A 20,702-nucleotide genomic window follows, 5' to 3' on the forward strand; every position below is an offset into this window, starting at 1 on the left:
ACATTTGAAAATTATTTTTTGCGATTGTAATATAATTACTTCAGTTTCTCTTTCCTGATCCTCCCTCCAAATCCTTTCATAAGTCCTTGCTCTCTAAGAAGATATTTTACCAAAAAGAATGTGGTTTAACAAATGAAAGAAGTTAGTTCTTTCTCAGGCACCCAGCCTAGCACAGGGGTCTGAATTATCACACACTATCTAGGCGGTAGAAACCTACAGGAACTTCCTGTGTGGGTAGTCTAGCAGCTGACCAAATCACTAAGCATGCTCCTAATATCAGGAGGTTCATAGTTCTGTACTACAGAAAGGTTAGAGCAAGAGCTACGATAGGAAAGAAAGAGCATCAATAGAGGGATTGCTATGCAACTGGCTATCCTACAGGATGCTCAGAGATGAAATCCAAGGTACCTGTTCTAATACGGTGTGGAAACCATTCAGGTAAACTATGAAGAATAAGACAAAGCCTCAGAACACAGTTAAATGGAGCCAAAAATATGCATTGGCTACAAAGAAAGGGATTTAAGGAGGCATAACCTTAAGCAGGGAGGCATAACCAACTAGAGAGAACCCCACCACTGTCCCATTCATTGATGTAAGCTCTGTGTGAGGGCAATTCTGGAGAAAGGGAACTAAATACGACAAAACCACTAGGAGATTCTACGCAGAGAGACACCTGCCCTAACATTTGCACCAGGGTTGTTTTTCAACTTCAGTGAGTCTCACCTGGTGAATGTGGAGACTAAGTAGTACAGCAGCTAAATGTGAGGTGGGGGAAGTGTGAGCAAAGAGGGCCTGGGCAGTCACTGCTTGGTATGACAGTGGATGTGCAGGTTTTGAACGTATTCAACCATATGATATCTAAGATGTTGTGTATACTATATTACATGTAATATATATTAAAGTCAAAATGAAAGCACACTCTCACTGTAAGATATCTTCATCCCAGAGTCATTTTGTCACTCAAAGGCAGTGCACAAAAAAGGGACAAGCTTTCTTGGAGGTACCGGGGCAAGCTTTGAACAACGTGGGCTTGCGACTGTCCTTCAAACCCTCCTCTTTCTCATGTTCCCACCTGACTTAATCCGTAGTCCTCTTTAAGAACAAAGCGTATCTATTGGTAACTCAGACTTTGGTAAGGAATACTAAGAGCTGTCCTGTAATCCATTTTATTCTGTAATTATGATTTCATTCCTCGGGATAATCAAGGCACATCTCCTTCCTGTTTTTAACAGAGTGTATTCCTATTATTTCCCCTCTAGCCCCATTTCTGAACGTGCACACTGGAATTCGAGGCATACATGTAGAACCACTTGAATTCCACACCAAGGTCAGCAATTACAATGCATGAAAACACATGGTTTCCAATGACTATTAGTCACTGAGACTTAAGATCAACAGAGCAGAAAGGGCATTTTTAAAAATACGGATATATAGAGAGAGACAGAAGTTTCTGTTGCTATCACATTTCATGTTCAAACCATTTTGTAGTATAAAAACACAGAAATTCCTGATATTAGAAGCATGTTTAATTATTTCATCTGCCACAAGACTGCCTTCACAGAAAGTCCTACCCTGAAAGACTTTCTGGAAACCTGTGTATTGAAAGTTCTCTGGAAGATTCCAGCACTCACTAGCATCAAAGCCCTTTCCAATCACCTTGGGCACGCAGTACATGCATGGAGCCCAGTTCAGCATTCTGGCAAGTGCAGCCCATGGTCTTACTTAGCTCAGAGTCCTTTCCCTACCCCAGTTGATGACAGTTTGCAAATAATTCCCTTCATAGTAGATGCAAGAAAATAAACTTGTGTGTTGATATTTTATATTACAGTCAGTAGAGAATGAGGATCAGAATGAACTCTCTAGGCTGCTCAGATTAACTAGCAACTTTCATAAGAGATTTTCTCCAGTTATGTAATCATCTAACTTATGTTTATATTGCATATCAAATAGATTATATTAAACAGACTAAGCTTTCATTAAGGTGACCCTTTAAACTCTTCTGACTTTTGACTTTTACAATTGAAAACCAAGTCTAGTAAGAAAATACATCACTTGTCTATAAATAACAGATGATGAAAAGAATACATATATACATATATACACACATATATCCCTTGTATAAATGATCTCTAATCTATTTCAGAGAGTTATGTAAAATCAGAATTGTATTATCATCTCTAAAGCTTTATGGAAACTTAGTAAAATGTATATAAGTTATCTGATAGATAATGATAATTTCACAAACATTATTTATAATAATATTTTATAATGGTCCAAAATGTTAACAGATTCCAAAATGTTAACTATGTTTGGATGAAGCTTTTAATGTGCTTATCAATTCATAAAAAAAATCAGTTATCACTTGTGTAAACTATTTCTTACTATTGCTTAAAGAAGGAGATCAGTTTCTATGTTCCAATTAGAAAAAAAAAAAAGGTAAGAATTACTCGTATTTAAAACAGTAAAAGTTTTAAGTGAAGTTTTCCTTTGAACTTCAGAATGACTAAACAACTAAACCTAACAGCCTTTGTTGGCATGTAAGTGTGTGACTTGTGTTTTGCTTACTGTGTATTCTTTTTATCATGTTATTTATAGACAAGTGATGCATTTTCTTGCTAGACTTAGTTTTCAATGGTAAAAGTCAAAAGTCAGAAGAATTTAATTAAAGTTTAGTTTGTTTAATCTAATTAATTTGATATGCATGTAGCTTACTGACTTCTGGAAGAAATGTGTAAAAGCTTGCTTTAGTAGTATAAACAGAATTGTAGCAATCCCTTCCACTTGCACAGTGTATACTTCACTATATGACACTGTCTAGGGTGTTTTCATTTTAACAGAGCTCTGCTCTGTGGAAACAGTGTAGACGTAGACAGTGCTATTAATAAACTACACTGCCCAACACTCATTCTATTCAGAGGTAAATGGTAAGACTGCTTAGCTTTTCCACACAAGGACACTTTGTATTCAGTTGGCACCATGCTTTAATAAGCTCTCCTATAACTCAACTTGGTCTGTTTTCTAGATTTGCTTCAAAAAGCAATTCTGTGTAGAACTATAATAAAAAACAAGAGAAGTCTGGATGGACATGATAGTTAAATATGTACCATTATAGAAAAAGTTCTGTTATAATCTTTGTTACTTTGTTTATAATACTGAAATTAAATTCCATATAATTTAACTGAAAAACTTCCATCAGTCTGAGTGTATGAGGCACTGAAAATTATAAAGTAAACATGGTTTCAGAGGCAACGGTTTTACCTTCTAAACTACTAAGGCATTTAGCAAATACTAGATGTGGTATTTCTTTGGGCACAGAATATTTAAAAAAAAAAAACTGTAAATCTGGACACCTCCACATAGCTTGGAATGAAGTTTGCTTACTTCTTTGGCTGTTAATACACATATTGCCCATGCATACTGTGGTAGTTTCAAAGAAAACAGCCCTCCTAGGCCCTATAGGGAGTGGCATTATTAGGAGGTATGGCCTTGTTGGAGTAAGTGTGGCCTTATTAGATGAAGTGTGTCACTGGGGAAGGGCCTTGAGGTCTCAGAAGCTCAAGCCATGCCATTGTGACTCAATCTCTTTCTGCTGCCTGCCAATCTAGTTTTAGAACTCTCAACTACCTCTCCAGCACCATGTCTGCCTGTGTGATGCTTGCTACCCTGCTGATAATGGACTAAACCTCTGAACTACAAGCCAGCCCCATTTCTTATGAAAGAAATGTTTTCTTTCATAAGAGTCGCTGTGGTCATGGTGTCTCTTCACAGAACTAAAAACCCTAACTCAGACACATACCCTTCAGTAGAAGTTCACAAACATTTACCATTGAAACTGTTAAAGGAAAACAGAGCTATTCTACATAATTGGGAAAGGAAAAAATAAGGACAGAAAGACAGCCTGCTATTAGCAATTAGACTGATCCATGAGTAATCCAGAAATAGAAACAAGCAAATGGCGATTTTAGAAACAGGTACATTTGAGGAGGGGATGCCTATTACTTATGTGCACAAGCAGCAGTTTCAACCAAGTGGTCAGAGTTAATAGTAAGGCATCAAAGGGCAGGCAAACATCACTCGGGGACAGGAAATAAAACAAAAATAAGCCAGTGCTCAATGATGCCTTTGGAAGTTAATTGAAAAGAGCACAAAGCAGCTCACGTCATGTTGACTCACAGCAAGGCGAAGTTGGCAGAACTACATCGCACGAGGCTCTGGCAGCGCATGCCTGGTGAAAGGCGGCTCCCTCTCACCAGCCCAGACTTCTTTAAATGAAGGATAGAGGCTGAGTAACTGACATGCCAAACTACTGAACACTTGATGACCAGAAGAAACTGCATCTTAACTTAGGCAGAGCAGCAGGAACCAGCAGGAACAAAGAAGAATTGAGGATGTTTAGAAAAATTAAACCTGCAGGACTTATGGAAAGGGCCACTGGGCACTGGTTCTTAACCTGTGGATCATGACCCCTGTGAGGAAGAGGTGGATGACTCTTTTGCAGGGGTCACATAAGACCATAGACAAACAGATCTATTTACATTACAATTCATAACAGTAGCAAAATTACTGTTATGAAGTAGCAAGGAAAATAATTTTATGGTTGGGAGTCAGCACAACATAAGGAACTGTGTTAAACAATCATAGCATTGGGAAGTTTGAGAACCACTGCACTAGAGGCGCAGAGAAAGGAGAAAAACTTGGACAATTCTGGCTTGTCTGCTAATGGTGATGCCACCCACTGATACCAGGTGAACACCTTCAGGAGGTTTCTTGTCCCCATATCAGAGAGAGTAGGTGAGTTGCTTATCTGTACTAACAAAGTGTTTGGCAAATCAAAGAAGGTTTACTGTCACACTTTATCAAAAGCCTTTTCCAGTAACCATATACATGGTAAATCAGTTATTCAAATGTCTTCCACAGTCTTCGTGCCTATGAACCTGAACTGTCCAGCACTATTAGATAGTTCCTATCCTGAAGTGATTGTCAACATGTGCAGTACCTTAGAAGAAACAACCCAGGGTGAAGGAGCTCAAAAAATGATCCACACCAAAGTGTCACCTCAAGTTTTAAATTGAAAATCCTTTGGGATCTAGTGATAAGCTCAGCATTAAAAAAAATTTTTTTTCAGAAATATTTAAATGGAAAGACACAAGTAAGATTTAAATTAGAAATTCTAACATCATCAGTCCTTCTTAGGGCCCTTACCCGTTCATCAACTCTATTGAGGCTGTACCTTGTCCAGCATGCTTTCTTTCCACCCGTCGCACTGTGCACCTCATAGCTAGAGGTCAAAAGTCACCTGCTCTTCACCCTTCCTCCACTCACTACGAGCATAAACAATGCCATTGGTCCCTGATTTTACTGCAGGGCATTGTGTAAGGATTTAGAATGAGTTAATGTTTCTTCTTATCTTTTCTTCTTACCACAAGGCTCTCCTCTTATGAAACTTAGTCTTCTGCATTACAGTAGAGAAAGGACAAATCTATTCAGAACAAGGAACACTTGTTTGTCCTGTCTATTTCATTTCTAAACTAAGATCTTTTTATGTAGAGCAAAATTCTGAAAACTCAGTTTTAATTTTTTAAATTTTTAAATATGTGTTTTTGCCAGAAAAAAAAAAAACAACCTCTTTTTATGTCAACAGAAGGTTGAATGTAGGGTATCACACGTAAGAGGCCAGTACTCTCCCACCAAGCCATGCCTTGACTGAAGGAGTCCCTCTTCAGAGAAGAGAAGGATGATTGGAAAGATGGTTTGGATACCAAGAAGCATGGTCTTTCCTTTAAGTGCTAGAACATATTAGGAACCACAGTTCCTAACTCAAGAATATAGTATGACACATATATATTATATAATGTAGCATAAGGGAAGCAAGAGAAACTGGACAGGAAGCAGTGGCCCAGGACACTTGCCCTCAGTGCCCTTGGCATCAGTATGGTTTGGATAAGCACCACAGCCCAGGATGTAATCGCAAAGTAGCAGGGCCTTTGAGAGGTGGGACCTGCCTAGGAGTCTAGAGGTAAGAGGGTGGCATGCCCTTAAAGCATATTGAGATCCCAGCCCCTCTCTTCTTCCACTCTGCTTTTCAGATGTAATAAGTAAGTTATTCCTCCCCAAGACATTCTCACTGTGATACTCTCAAAGAGCATCCAAAGCAATGGGATCGAGCAACCAGGCACTGAAACCACAAGCCCAAACAGGCCATTACTCTTTTCAAGTTAATTACATGAGGTACTTTTCTTAAAGGTACACAAAGATGACTAAATTCATCACTTACATAGCCATTCATCCTTGAGCCTGATTATCAGAGCAGAAATGACTGTGGGACATGGTCCAGACAATCAGGTCACGGGTGGAGTGTGGGCAAAGTGGCTCAGCCCTCAATCACAGCATGGAAAAAACTAAGCAGCAAACCTGCGACGAGTGAAGCAGTAGCTGAAAGAGGCAGGGAAAGTCTTATGGCTGACATGAGAACATGGCATTGGGGGACCAAGGCAAGCCCAAGGACATCCATAGCAAAAGTTTTAAGAAAAAAAGCCAAAGGACAGAGCTGGGCACGGTGATACCTAGCCATAATCCCCAGTATTGGAAGATGAAGGCAAGAGGATTGGAAGTTCAAGGTAAACCTGGGCTACATGAGTTTGAGTCCAATAAGATTATGTCTCAACAATGTTTTGTTTTGTTTTTTTTTTCAAAAAGTAGTAGAAAATCACATGGTAGCTTTTTCCTCCAGCACTTGGGAGGCTGAAGCCAGAGAGTTGTGAGCTTGAGGTAAACCTGAGCTACACAGGTGAATTCCAGGCCAGCTTAAACTACAGAAATAGCCCATGACTGAAAGATAAAGAGACAGACAGACACACACACACACACAGAGGGGGGAGGGAGGAGAGAGAGAGAGAAATACAGAGACAAAGACAGACAGAGAGAGACAGAGAGAGTGCAAAACAATAAATAGAACCATATTTCTATGTAAGTTAATGTTAGTCAGACTCATACTTCCACACCCAACCTCCCCCCTAACCCAGGCCACAATATCGTGTGTGTGTGTGTGTGTGTGTGTGTGTGTGTGTGTGTGTGTGTGTGTGCGTGATGCTCATATTATTTAGATTTTAGATCCTCCCATGAAAAGAGAAGTCAGACTGAGTTGAGTTGGAAATGAAAATCTTATCTGATCTTATCTAATCTGATCAGAAGCTCCCATGAGCCTGCAAGCCTTCTGCTGCGTAGATACGCATTTGTAGCAGTCTCTGCGTAGATACGCATTTGTAGCAGTCTCTGCTGAATGGCTATAAGTCCCAGGCTTTATGCTAGGAAGAAATCCATGCAGTGAATCCGGTGAGTGAATGGAGAGGAACTGTGAGAAGGGCCTTGAAAGGCAAATTCTGCATGGTGACAAGAGATGAATAAGCAAAGACCTAAGACCCACAGGGAAGGGACAGGACAGGGAAGCAGAGAAGGAGGAGGTCAGAGAGAAGCCTGTGAAGAAGGTGACATCTGGTTTGTGAATATGAGTGTGAGATGTTAGTGGGTGTTTGCTGGAGAAAAGTGTCACCGAAGAGGAACGTATTCTAGGCCATCTGGAAATATTCTGGAAGACATCTGGAGGGGACGTGTCACACAGTGGCTTGTATACACACAGTAGCAGTAAGATGGCAGTACTAGAATAGACCTGGAAAGTGATTAGCTGTAAGGGAGAAGTTATCAGCATGACTCTGGACTTTGGAGTTTGGCAGCCCAGGTGCAAAGTAGCTCAGTTCTTAAGGACAATAAGAGAAGAAACAATTTGAAATGAGGGTGAAGTTGATGGCCTTCTTTTCTTATTTAATTAGTTAACTTGTTTATTTAGATATTTTTGAACTTATTTAGTTTAAGGGTCTCATGATACATATAAGTTGAATTTGAAATATCTACTTCATCCAGGTGAGGTGGCGAGCAGGGGGAGGAAGGAGGGAACAGCGGTTTTTTCTTGTTGTTGGCTTTGGGGGGGGGTTGGAGGAGAAACTGGGAAAGGAGAAATCATATGACATATAAATAAAAAAATCTAATAAAAAATAAAATTTAAAAAAAAAAAAGAAATATCTAAGCAAGTCGAACATACCTGGAGCTCGGGGCTAGACTATGAAATTGGGAATTGCCAGTGCATGACAGTTAAATTACCATGGGAGTGAGTGTGATCCAAACAAATATGTGATAACAGTAAAATAACTAAAAGTGGTGTCACTCTTTAAAATGCTTGGTGGTAGGTGGGTACACAGATCATGCAACAAGAGACGACAAAGGGCAGCCTGAAAGGAAAATGAGCAAGCCAGGCGAGGAGGGGAGCTGAAAGCAAAAGAAATGCACAGTGCCCACCTCAGCCCAGAGATGGAGGGACAAGTTGATGGTGGGTGTTCAAAGGCAATAGCATCAGTGAAACCAGAGAAGTCGGCTGCAGGAAATGATGGGATTATAAATCAGTTACTGTGCACCGTGGCTGGTGAATACGGAAGTAGAGACTGCTCTTTCAAAGCAAGGTGGCTGGACACTGGGGGAGGGGGACAGGTCACAGTCAGCAGAGTAGGGCAAAGCTGTGAAGCTGATCCAATGAATTAGCAGAGAAACAGAACAGGCAGAAGGGCAAGGTTAGTAACTCTGCACAGGAATTCCCCTCCGGTGAGGCTTCATTCTCCACCTGTGACTGATTCCGGGGTATTTGTGAGAGTCAACCTCCTATCCCGAACCTTGAGAACACAGCCCCTCACAGCGCATTCGCATTCTGTAGTTACTAGTGCTTTGCTGTGATGGTCGGTTGTTCTGTTTTGACACAGGGTCTCTTGTAGCTCAAACTAAGCTTGAACTTACTATATAACTAAGGATAGCTCCAAACCCCTGAGCCTCTTGCCTCTACATCTCATGTATTTGATCTGGTGAAGATCCAACCACATCCCATTTAATTTTCTAATGGCATACCACAATAACACAAATATAATAAATCATTCTCTAAAATATTCATGATTTTCTTTACTTTCATACTGACTGACTAAATTTATTACCTTATAATCTCATGCCTCATGCTCAGCAATTCACGGTATAAGCCTAGGGAATGTCCCCACAGCCCAAGACACTATAAAAGAGCAAGTGTTTCTAAGACACATAGAATTCATGTTAGTAATTTGATTTATTACAAAAGCTGCATTTCTAAAACACTATTAAGAACAGGACTTGGGTTGCACATATAAGCTAAGTTTTATCCAGCTGGCTTTGTGGTGACAGCTTTGGGCATTTAACTTGTGTTTGTCATACATGGATGGCAAAACAAAGCTAAGCTGCAATGGCTTCGTGTCTGTGCCCTCTAAACAGACAGTGGTCTGAATCATTGAAATATTCATTGAAATATTCATTTCAATATCCATTGAAATATACATATGATATATTGAAATACATGGTTCAGAAAAATTTTGTCCAATGTCCTTCTTTGTTCACTCTGCCATGCCCCACAATAAAGTTATCAAGATAATCACAAGATCTTATCACAATTAGAAACATTTAGCAACATCAATGGGATAAAGGTTAGTAACTCAGACATGGATCTTCTGAACATTTCCTCTAAGTTTACTCTGGAGGATTCCTGCCTGAATATTGGTTTGGAATGTACGAAACATCCATGCTATGAAAGATAACTAAGCACACTGTCCCCAACCCCATCTATGAGGCCCTGAAGCAGGAAATCTTGAGGTTTGCTGAGGATAATTAATTACCTAAAATAAGGATAATTTTAGCTGGATAAATGGCTAGCAGTTAATAGTATATACCTCTTTTACAAAGTTCAGTTCCTAAAACCCACGTTGGGTGGCCCACAATCAACTGTAACACTAGTTCTAGGGGACTCAACACATTCTGATCTCCTCAACACCTGTGCACATACTCACATATTAAAAAATTAAAAGCAAAAAAAAAAAATTAAAAGCAAAAATGTATCTCCAAAATAAAGATAATTTTTGATAAACAGAAATATGTCTTTGAGTTATGCAAACTCTAATCCTTTATGGTTTTATGGGTCATATACCCAATGATTAGCATTGCCTATGAGGAGAAATACCTGTCACTGGGACCTCAACCTGTCTACCCCATGTAACTACCTAGCCCATTGTTGAACTCAATGTTCCATAAAAATAATAATTTAATAAAAACAATTTTCAGGAGAACACCAGCGAGATAGATTTGCATTAATCAGTTCTGAATTCAGAAGATTCTGAACCGTCTCCAGCCATTCATTCCCATGCTACCTCACACAACACAAGATATAGAGATAGAAGGCCCAGGTCCCCTCAGAGGTCATCACAAAGCATAAGTCATTTGCACACACTTTTGAGGACTTTTGTTCCTTCAGAGAACAAAAAGGTTGACTGCTATTTTTCAGCTGCAAGTCTGTCAGGTGAAAGTGAACCCCTGTCAGCTAAGCTAGAGAGGGGACTGGAAGCCAGGTTGAGATGTGGGAATAAGAGAAAACCAAGGGTCCAGAGGTTAATTATTTGCCCAAGGTCAAAGAGTAGATGGTCAGAAGGCTGAATTGGAAGCTTTTCGAGATAATTAAATAGATTGTGGCATTTGTACAATTGCATAATATATAAAATTCAGAAAGCAAAACCTTGTGGGCATGATGAATCACAGCTCTGGCAGGTGCCTCTTGCTTAAGGTCCCCAGAGATTCCCTAATCAAATACCTACCTTCACGGATGAGAATCTAAGATCATCATAACTCAAACTAGAACTGAGGTCTCTCTTTTTTCTTTTTTTTTTTCTTTTCTTTTTTTTTTTTTTTTTTTTTTTTTTGATATTTTCTTTATTTACATTTCAAATGTTATCCCCTTTCCTGGTTTCCCCCTGGAAATTCCCTATCCCATCCCCTCTCCCACTGCTTCTATGAGGGTGTTCCCATACCTACCCACCCACTCCCGACTCTTTGCCCTGGAATTCCCCTACATTGGGACATCAAACCTTCCTAGGACCTTCCATCCCCCCATTGATGCCTGACAAGGCCATCCTCTGCTACATATGTGGCGTGGCTAGAGCTATGGGTCCCTCCCTTTGTTTTTAAATTTTCATATGCAAAACACATGTAAAGGGCTTTTAAAATATGTGTTAAAAAGCTATGTGTTGTTAAAACAACACTGAACAGGCTTGAGAGACAATTGCAGGTGGCTTTTAGAACTGTGTGGTTTAATGATACCTCTAGGCTTTTACTCCCAATTAGTATTTCCTTATTTTTGGTGATAATGAAGGTGTGGCTATCCTACTCAAAACAACCCACAGATTCAATGCAATCCTCACAAAAGTTCCAACACAATTTTTACAAATCTTGAAAGGACAATTTTCAACTTCAAATGGAAACACACACACACACATACACACACACATAACCCACTGCCAACAACAAAAACCAGGATAGCTAAAACAAACCTAAATAATAAAAGAACGTCTGGAGGTATCATATAAACCCACATACCTATTGGTGCCTGATTTTTGACAAAGCAGCCAGAAATACACACTGGAAAAAAGAAAGCATCTTCAAAAAAATGGTGCTGGTCTAAATGGATGTCTGCACGTAAAAAAATACAAATAAATCCATTCTTATCATCCTGCACAAAACTCAAGTGCAAGTGAATCAAAGACCACAACATAAAACCAAACACATTGAATCTGATAGACAAGAAAGTGGGGGAATAATTTTCAACTCATTGGTATAGGAGACTTTCTGAACAGGATACCATTAGCATAGGTACTAAGATCAATAATTAATAAATGAGACATTTAAACTAAATGTTTAGTTTAGTTTAAATGTTTAGTTTATTAAACTAAAAAGTTTATTAAAGCAAAGGATACTGTCATCCAAAGTGATAGCCTACAGAATGGAAAAAATGTAATTATCAATTCTACATCTGATATAGAATTAATATTCATAATATATAAAGAACCCCAGAAACTAATTATTAAAAAACTGGATAATCCAATTTAAAAAATGAGGTACAGATCTAAACAAAGACTTCTCAATATAGGAAATGCAAATGGCACAGAAACAAAGAAATGTTCAGCATCATGAGCCATCAGAGAAATGCAAAACAAAACTACTTACATATGTCAGAATGGCTAAGATCAATAATATAGGTGATAGCTCATGCTGGCAAGGATATGGAATAAAGAGAACACTCATCCATTGCTGGTAGGATTGCAAACTTATACAGCCAATATGGAAATCAGTGTTGCAGTTCCTTAGGAAAATGGGCATCGAGCTACCTCAAGATCCAGCTATGCCACTCTTGGGCATACAACCAAAGGATGCTATCCTACAACAAAGACACTTGCTCAACCATGTTCATTGCTCATCTGTTCAAAATAGCCAGAAATACCCTATATGTCCCTCAGTTGAAGAACAGATGTGGTACATTTACATAGTGGATTATTACTCAGCTTTTTTTAAAGAATGGCATCATGAAATTTGCAGGAAAATGGATGGAACTAGAAAAAAATCATCCTGAGTGAGGTAACCCAGACACAAAAGTATAAATATGATATGTATTTGCTTATATGGATACAATCCATAGACTCAGAGAAATTAGGAATAGAGGAAGGAACTGGGGGGACACGTGTATCTTCCTAGGAAAGTGAAATAGAATAGATATTTTATGGGTGGACTGGGGTAGGGGGGCAAGAATAGGAGAGTTGGGTGGGGTGGGGAGGGAAAAGGGAGGTGAAGAGGAAATACAGGGAGAAACAGCTAGAACTGAGAAGCATATGAAGGGTGATATGAAAACCTAGTGCAGTGGAAACTTCCTTAAATATATGAAGTCAATATTAAGGAAGTCACCAAATAATGAATGAAGAAGATGGAATCCCAGCTGGCCATCTCTTGTCACCAAATGAAGTATCCAGTACTAGGACTAGGTTACATCCAATTGAGTTGTTGGCCATAGGAGTCTCATGAAAATCCCCAAACAACCCAAGTTGTTGTCAAGAGAATAAGTTGCTATCCACAAACTGACAGCAAGGCCCTACTGTTCAAGATAGCTCCCAAACAACTCATGGGACATGGCTATGCTGAGATGGTCACTACATAGAAACTCACCCCTGTGTCCTAGTGTACAGGGAGATACTCTGCATGCTACCAAAGGAGAAAGGTAAACACCAACCCAGCCACAAACCCACGGATCTACAGTGCTGTCCTGCCTGCAAAATATACTTAGAGCAGTGGTGGCACAAAGCTTGTGACAGTATCCAGCCAATATCTGATTTGACTTAAGGCCCACCCCACAAGATGGAGACCAACCCTGCCACTGCCTGGATAATCAATAACCAGAGACCAGATAGACCAGAGACCCAAGGTAAAACCAAATACTGGTCTTAAAAAAAAAAAGTAGTGTTAAAACAATTCCTAATAATATTCTGTTGTACTCATAGAGCAGTGCCTTCTTCAGTCATCAGAGAAACTTCCTCCTACAGCAGATGGGAACAAATACAGAGATCCAGAGCCAGACATCAGAGCGAGGTGGAGAGGATGACAGGCAGACAGACAGACAGACAGACAGACAGACAGACGGACGGAACTTAGAACACCCAGCTCTAAATGTAATGTCTCCATCAAATCCTTCTCCTCAGATCTCAGGAAACCCTTGAGGGTACATACAGAGTGTAAGGGCCAGTGGGGATGCAGGCTCCCAGGAGAACAAGGCCCTCCAAATCAACTGAGCAATGTTTATATAAACTCAGAAACTTCACGGGTCTGCACCAGGTCCTCTGCAGATATATTATCGCAGAGTTTAGCATGCTTTTGGGACTCCCGAAAGAGTAGCCCTCTGATTCTTGTGCTTTCTCTTGGGCTCTTTTCCTTCTGTTAGTTTGCCCTGTCCAACTTCAATATGATGGGTTTTGTTCTAGCTTATACTTTATTTTGTTATGTTTCAAAAAACGAAAATATGGTTAAAATTAAAGCTGAGACAAATAATAGTGCACAGGCCTTGAGGGACAATTGCAGTTGATTTTTAGAACTGTGTGGCTAGCTGAGCTGTGGTGGCACATGCCTTTAATCCCAGTACTTGGGAGGCAGAGACAGGTGGATTTCTGAGTTCAAGGCCAGCCTGGTCTACATAGTAAGTACCAGGACAGCCAGGGCTACTCAGAGAAACTCTGTCTCGAAAAAACAAAAAACAAACAAACAAACAAACAAACAAACAAAGAACTGCGTGGCTTAATGATGCCTTTGGGCTTTTACTTCCAATAAGTATTTCTTTTGTTTGGGTCTAGGTTAATGATAGCAGGTTTGTGCCTAGACATGGAAGTCAGGTCTTAAATCTGGTTAGCAGAGTGGATTGAGTTTTGAAGTTGGAAGGGATTGCTCATGAAACTGACCATGAATCTTAGAATAAGAGACTGCCTATTCCCCTATACAGATGTCCAGAGCAGGATCTCGAACTATATTTTGAGCACTGGTATTGTTCGAATCTCAGTTGCACATCCTAGCTGCTATGAACCAAATCAATCAAATACAGGCTAAGAGTATTGATGCTATAGACACACCCTGACTTAGAGGAACCAATGGTACTAATGTTTTCAGGCCATTCTCTAAACTATAACAACACATTTCATGCCTTTGTTTTTGCCAAATTAATATTATTCAAAGGGAACTAACCATGTGCCTCTACATTTAGAATCCCACTGCTCCCTTCTCTGTGCATGAAGAATAAACCCTTCTGGCATCTCTCTGATGCTTTACCTCAAAATACTGCCTAGATAAATATGGCCAAACAAAATGCTGAGAGGAGAATCATATCAACTGAGTCTAACTCTGCCTTTACCATTTATGGGCTATGCCACCTTGAATGGGGTCTTGACAACTCAAACCTAATGCTATCAGAAGCAATGGACTCTGCACAAGAAATAACTATCAGAACATGGCTGTGAATCACATAGTAAGAGTGAAGGTCATGAGGAAGAGGGAAGAATGAAACATGATCAAGAGCCATCTTGCCTGTCTTTTCATACTGTGGCATATGGTTCTTCAATAGCAAGGAGTGCCCTCTAGTTTGACTTTGAAAGTCTAGAAGACACAATATCAACCCTAAGAGGTTGTAACATAGGCCTTAAGATTTTTTGTCATAATGATAATGATTAAGAAATGTGCCCTGATATCAGAGGGGCCTATCTTGGGAGACAATACAAGTTAGATATAATATGCCACATGACATTAAGGTGATATATAACATTTGTATTTCTGGTTTTTTATCTAATAACCCTAAGAACCCTAAGAGCATTGAAAAGCATTAAGCATTAAGGTATGTGCATACAGACACATACACACACACACACACACACACACATTTATGTATGCTTATGTGTTAAAATATTTTCTTCTTAGTTCTTCAAGCTCTTTAGACTTATATACCCAGCTTAAATTCTGGAACCTTTGGTTGCCTAGAGAATCACTTCCCTGCCCCAAAGCCCTATTTTCTCACACACAATCAAAGACAAAAATAATCAGCGGAAACTCTGTCCAGAGTCATGAGGAAATACACTGAAAATTGTTCAATTTCTATTCTATGGTAGGAAGAACTAAATCACCCTTCTATTCTAAACCTATCAAAGAACAAAGAATCTTTGAAGAAGTCCCTTTCTGTGTGTCATTTAAATAACTGCCCAGTGTGCAGAAGTGCTGTGCGTGTCTTATTTGATGCAGCAAAGTCCACAGATCTCCATGTGCCTATGAAACTTACAGTGCCAAGGTCAATAATGAAGCAGTCACCCTTGTTGAAGCTCTTCCAGCTGAGGGGAACTTCTGTGGCCCTGACCACTCTCCGACCCTTTACATGCAGAAGTCTTTTCGCTGTCAAGTCATTGGTGATGACGTGGTTTAGTCCAGAAGCCACACCTCCAGCCTGGCCGTGGGGAGCAAAACACAACACAAAAATAGAGACAGGTGAGTCTGCTACCCAGACACAAGGCACAAGCTGTGAGGCTCAGGATAAACACACCACCTCCACACAGGTGGAAAGTGAATGGAGGACTGAGAATTATTGGTAAAATAACAGGTGAGTTTGTTACTCTTTTTTTCCCCATCATAAAAATTTAATAGAAAATTAGAAATATTTCCCAAGAATATTTTATTATTCAGTGAAGAATGCCCTGAAAAGTGCATAAAAAGAAAAGTCAATATTGATTGATCACCCATATGTTTCTCAGATGACTCATGTCATACAGATGGTCAGCAAGAAAGCAACAGGAGGCTGCGAAAATTGGAGATGAGGAACCTCAACTACAGTAGTTTAGAGCAGGTACCCAATCTCTCCATTGTCACTCACAGAAAAGAGGACCCCCAACATTTCCACTGTCACAGAGCAGAGAGAAGACCCAACCTTCCCACTGTCACCATGGAGATGAGATTCCCAACCTTCCCATTGGCACAGAACAGAGAAGGAATCAGGGGAAAGATGAGCTGTCCCTATGAAGAGTACAAAAACAAACAGAAAGAAAGAAAGAAAGAAAGAAAGAAAGAAAGAAAGAAAGAAAGAAAGAAAGAAAGAAAGAAAGAAAGAAAGGAAGGAAGGAAGGGAGAGAGTGAGAGAGAGAGAAAGAAAGAGAGAGAGAGGAAGGAAGGAAGGAAGGAAGAAAGAAAGAAAGAAAGAAAGAAAGAAAGAAAGAAAGAAAGAAAGCAGGACTAAGTATTAAGTATTTTTACCTGAATTTAAACATTACACAGAATCTTTATTCTACATCCCCAAGCTCAACAAAACAAAAAGCACTGAATGAGAGTTTCTGAAGAGAAAACTCTGAAAAGAAGGTGTACTGGCTGGTTTTGTATGTCGCACTTGACGCAAGCTGGAGATATCACAGAGAAAAGTGTCTCCCTTGAGGAAATGCCTCCAGAGATCCAGCTGTGGGGGCATTTTCTCAATTAGTGATCAGGGGTGGGAGGGCCCCTTGTGGGTGGTACCATCCCTGGGCTGGTGGTCTTGGGTTCTATGAAAGAGCAAGCTGAGCAAGCCAGGGGAAGCAAGCCAGTAAGTAACATCCCTCCATGGCATCTGCATCAACTGCTGCTTCCTGACCTGCTTGAGTTCCAGTCCTGACTTCATTTGGTAATGAACAGCAAGATGAAAATGTAAGCTGAATAAATTTCCTCTCCAACTTGCTTCTTGGCCATATTTGTGCAGGAATAAAAACCCTGACTAAGACAGACTAATACCTACTACATCTTCTTGTAGTACTGCAATCATCTTTTACATTTCCTCTTTTCCTAATTAAATTAGGAACTGTATCTATTCTCATGACCAGCAATAAGATGACTTTGACAGACTTGTCAATGATAGGCTCTATCAAAATAAACTGAGAAGCAGTTTAAACTGCTTCTCAGTTTATTTTGTCCTGACATATGAATCACTTATTTATGTAAAAAGAAGCAGAAAGTGGCAGAAAGTGATGATTACCAGCTTCGCCCCCAGGGTGAGACAGTCACAAAGTCACTTCTATGAAAGACTGGTTGAAAGTCACATAGATTCAGTCTTGCTTTATTCATCTGAACAAAGCGGTAACCGTGGCAAATGCACCAATTGGGGGTTTATACTAAATGAGGTCACGTGAATGCCAAGATTAGCATAATCTATAAACTTAAAGTACAAGTGGGTGAAAGGGCATCATATGGTCATCTAGGCCATTCTCAGAGACTAGTTATCTCTGAAACTAGTCCTAGCAAGCTGTTGCTCTTGCAGCCATTCACACCAGCATTGTGATGCTGGTCTTGATGATCTATAGATCTCCATTTACAAACATCCACCTTTTTGAAAAATGCTGATTTGTGCCAGCATAAATGTTGATAGTTATAAGATCATTACCCAACAACCACAATGTTACTTTTTAATTATGTCCACTTTTGCATATTTTTGGTTCCCAAGATCCTGTCAATGGACAAGTTCATCCTAAGTATTTGGTTTATTAGATTTTTATTGTTTATCATAATGCTTAATCCCCATACAATACCTGTGTGGGGAAATTGTGTAAACCACATTGTACACTCCAGAAAACCAAGGGTTTTGAAAAGCTTATGCACTTCCCTGAGGCAACCCAGTCACCTGTGAATGAAATGGTTACTATCAAGGTGACTTTACCTCATTTGCTTTGAACAATGAAAGCTTAAAATTCTTCAAACTTAGCTTCATTGACATGAAGGAAACTTCAGGATCTTTGGACACAAACTCATGGGAATTCAATAAAACAAGAGGTAGCAGTCTCCTGCTTGAAGTGGTTTGCATCCTACTGTGAAGTAAGGATTTCAAGAGGATAGACAAAAATTCATGGTTCTTTTGCTCTGACCTCATAGTATTGCAAATATTCATCCAAGGATATAATCAGATAAAAAGAGACATAAACCTGATGCCTGTCGGTCATTAATTTGGGGTTTGGTTGGTCGGTTGGTTAGATGGTTTGTTGGGTGGTTGACTTTTGTTTGTTTTCAACTTTGATATAGAGCGTGACTCTATAGCTCACACTATGGCCTTGAACCCATGATCCTGCTGCCTCAACCTCCCAAATATTGGGAATATGTGTATGCACCCCCCAAGCCTGACTTAAATCTGCCATTTTAAAGGGCAAATTAGGATATAATCAGAAATCCTATTTAGCTCTAACGTCTTAAGGACACAGCAGAAGTGAGGCAGCAGCTGTGCAGGGTACCTGAGGCACACGCCTTCCTAGAGAAGGCTGGCCTCTGGGGACTCTGTCTGGGAGGGCATTCCTCCCTCCATGTTTTAACCGAATATGTGGACAGGGAGGCAAGGGGTAGGAAGGGGCAATCCAACTGTAAAGCTCACTGGGAGAATTAGGGTGAGGGACAAGGTCTAGCGTTTACTATGCATTGCCTTGGACAAAGTCTAGCTTACTGTGCATTGCCTTAAGAGGCCTGTTTAACTATTAACACATACACGTTTTTATTATAAAGGAGCTGAGAATGTATCTCAATGGGAGAGTGCTAGTTCCGAACTTGGAAATCTCTGGGCTCCAGCATGAACCAGGAATGGCAGCACATACCTATAATACCTGCTCTTGGGAGGTAGAGGCAGAAGGATCAGGAGTTTAAGGTCATCTTGAACTACATAGTGAGTTTGAGGTTAACCCAAGGTTACAAGAGGTAGTGTCTGAAAAAAAAAATTGCCATTGTAAATAAATTATACCATAATAAATCACATCATACCATATAATCTGAAACTGAGTTTCATTTACTGAGTACCTCATGTGTCTGACAAATATGAGGATAAATTGCACATGTGCATGCACATACACACACACACACACACACACACACACACACACATCCCAAACCCATTCCAAGACAAAAACAAAAACCAACAACAACAAAAACAAAAATTAAAAACAAAAACAAAAACAAAAAAAAAAAAGCCATGCTGTCCGTGAAGCTGTAATCCATGGTCTGGTTGAAAAATGTCACAATGAAAAGTGTCCAGAGCAGTGCTTACCTTGTACTTCAGACCGCCTTTGAAATAGCCCACAAAATCAGTCGACTCATAGCCTTGAAGCTCTCTGCTCTGTACTGGCTTGCCACCCAAATAGTCGTCCATCTGGACCGTGAAGATGGCCGCTGCTGTGCTCTCATCCTGGGAACACTCCTTTCCTGAAACCAACACAGACCCTCAGCCTCTTGGGGGAAACAACGGGGCAGAAGAGCTGAGGTGACGGACACCAGAGGCTCTCTTTTCCTTTTATTCATTTATTTATACATTTTAATTAAAATAAAATCATATCACTTCCTCCTTTCCCTTCCCTTCTCAAATTGATAAATATGTATATATATGCATATATGTTGAGGTTTTGAATGTGTGTGTGCATATGCATATATATTTTATATATGTATATGTTCATTTATACATTTATGAGATGTAAAAATATATTGATACACCTACTGAGTCCATCCATTCAGGGCTGACCACTTTGTATTGGGTAACCAGTTAGGGAGCTCATCCCTAGGAGAGGCTAACTCTCCCTCTGCAAGCCAAACATAGCAATGTCCGTGGGCATTTGACACGGAGAGGTTTTTTATTTTTTCAGTGATGTTTCAGGACAGGAGTCTGAGCTGAAAGATCCCTTATCAAAAGCAACACGTGGCATGTTTTTCGTCTCAGAACCAAAAGTCTTTCATAGACCTGCTTTTTCCAGTTTCTTTTTTAAAAAAGTTTTTAAAAGAAACACAGCCATGCAGACCTGCTTGTAGAAAAATCAACATATGTTAGCAAGACTGAGACGAACACTCATTTCATGTAGTTAATAAGATCCTGCCAGGAGTTCCTCAGAGAATTGGACACAATTATTTTTTCTCTTTTGTTAGTCACTTCTCTGCCTCTCTCCAAGTTCCTGCTAACAGCTACTCCAGCCTCCAGAGACCAAAGATGAAGATGTTGATTGGGCCACGAGATACTGGCAAACTGAGGGAGTGGTTTTTGCCTGCCTGTTTGATTCCATGTAGTGATATAATACACTTTGGGCATGTAGCAGAACCATGGCTCAATCCCACTTTTTATTTATTCTTCTAGCCGTCCAATTCCCTTAATTTCTTCTAGGCTCCTTCTCTTCCAGAAGACCGGTTCATATGTAGCTGAAGGAAGCTGCTACAACCAAACCCAGACACTATTGTGGATGCCAAGAAGTGCTTGTTGAAAGGAGCCTGATATA

At 39.9% G+C, this 20,702-nt stretch overlaps 1 protein-coding gene across 1 annotated transcript in view; it reads right to left on the reverse strand.

Annotated features, from left to right (window-relative positions):
* The window catches only part of Scin (scinderin), a 90,026-nt gene that overhangs the window by 63,494 nt on the left and 5,830 nt on the right, over nt 1–20,702 (reverse strand). The window contains exons 2-3 of the mRNA XM_031356539.1: nt 19,493–19,647; nt 15,740–15,901 (exon numbers count right to left, since the gene is read on the reverse strand). Of these exons, the coding sequence (XP_031212399.1) occupies nt 15,740–15,901; nt 19,493–19,647 (317 nt within the window). The remainder of the gene's footprint in view (nt 1–15,739; nt 15,902–19,492; nt 19,648–20,702) is intronic.

Source organism: Mastomys coucha, unplaced genomic scaffold (assembly GCF_008632895.1).
Source record: "Mastomys coucha isolate ucsf_1 unplaced genomic scaffold, UCSF_Mcou_1 pScaffold6, whole genome shotgun sequence".
Taxonomy (NCBI): domain Eukaryota; kingdom Metazoa; phylum Chordata; class Mammalia; order Rodentia; family Muridae; genus Mastomys; species Mastomys coucha.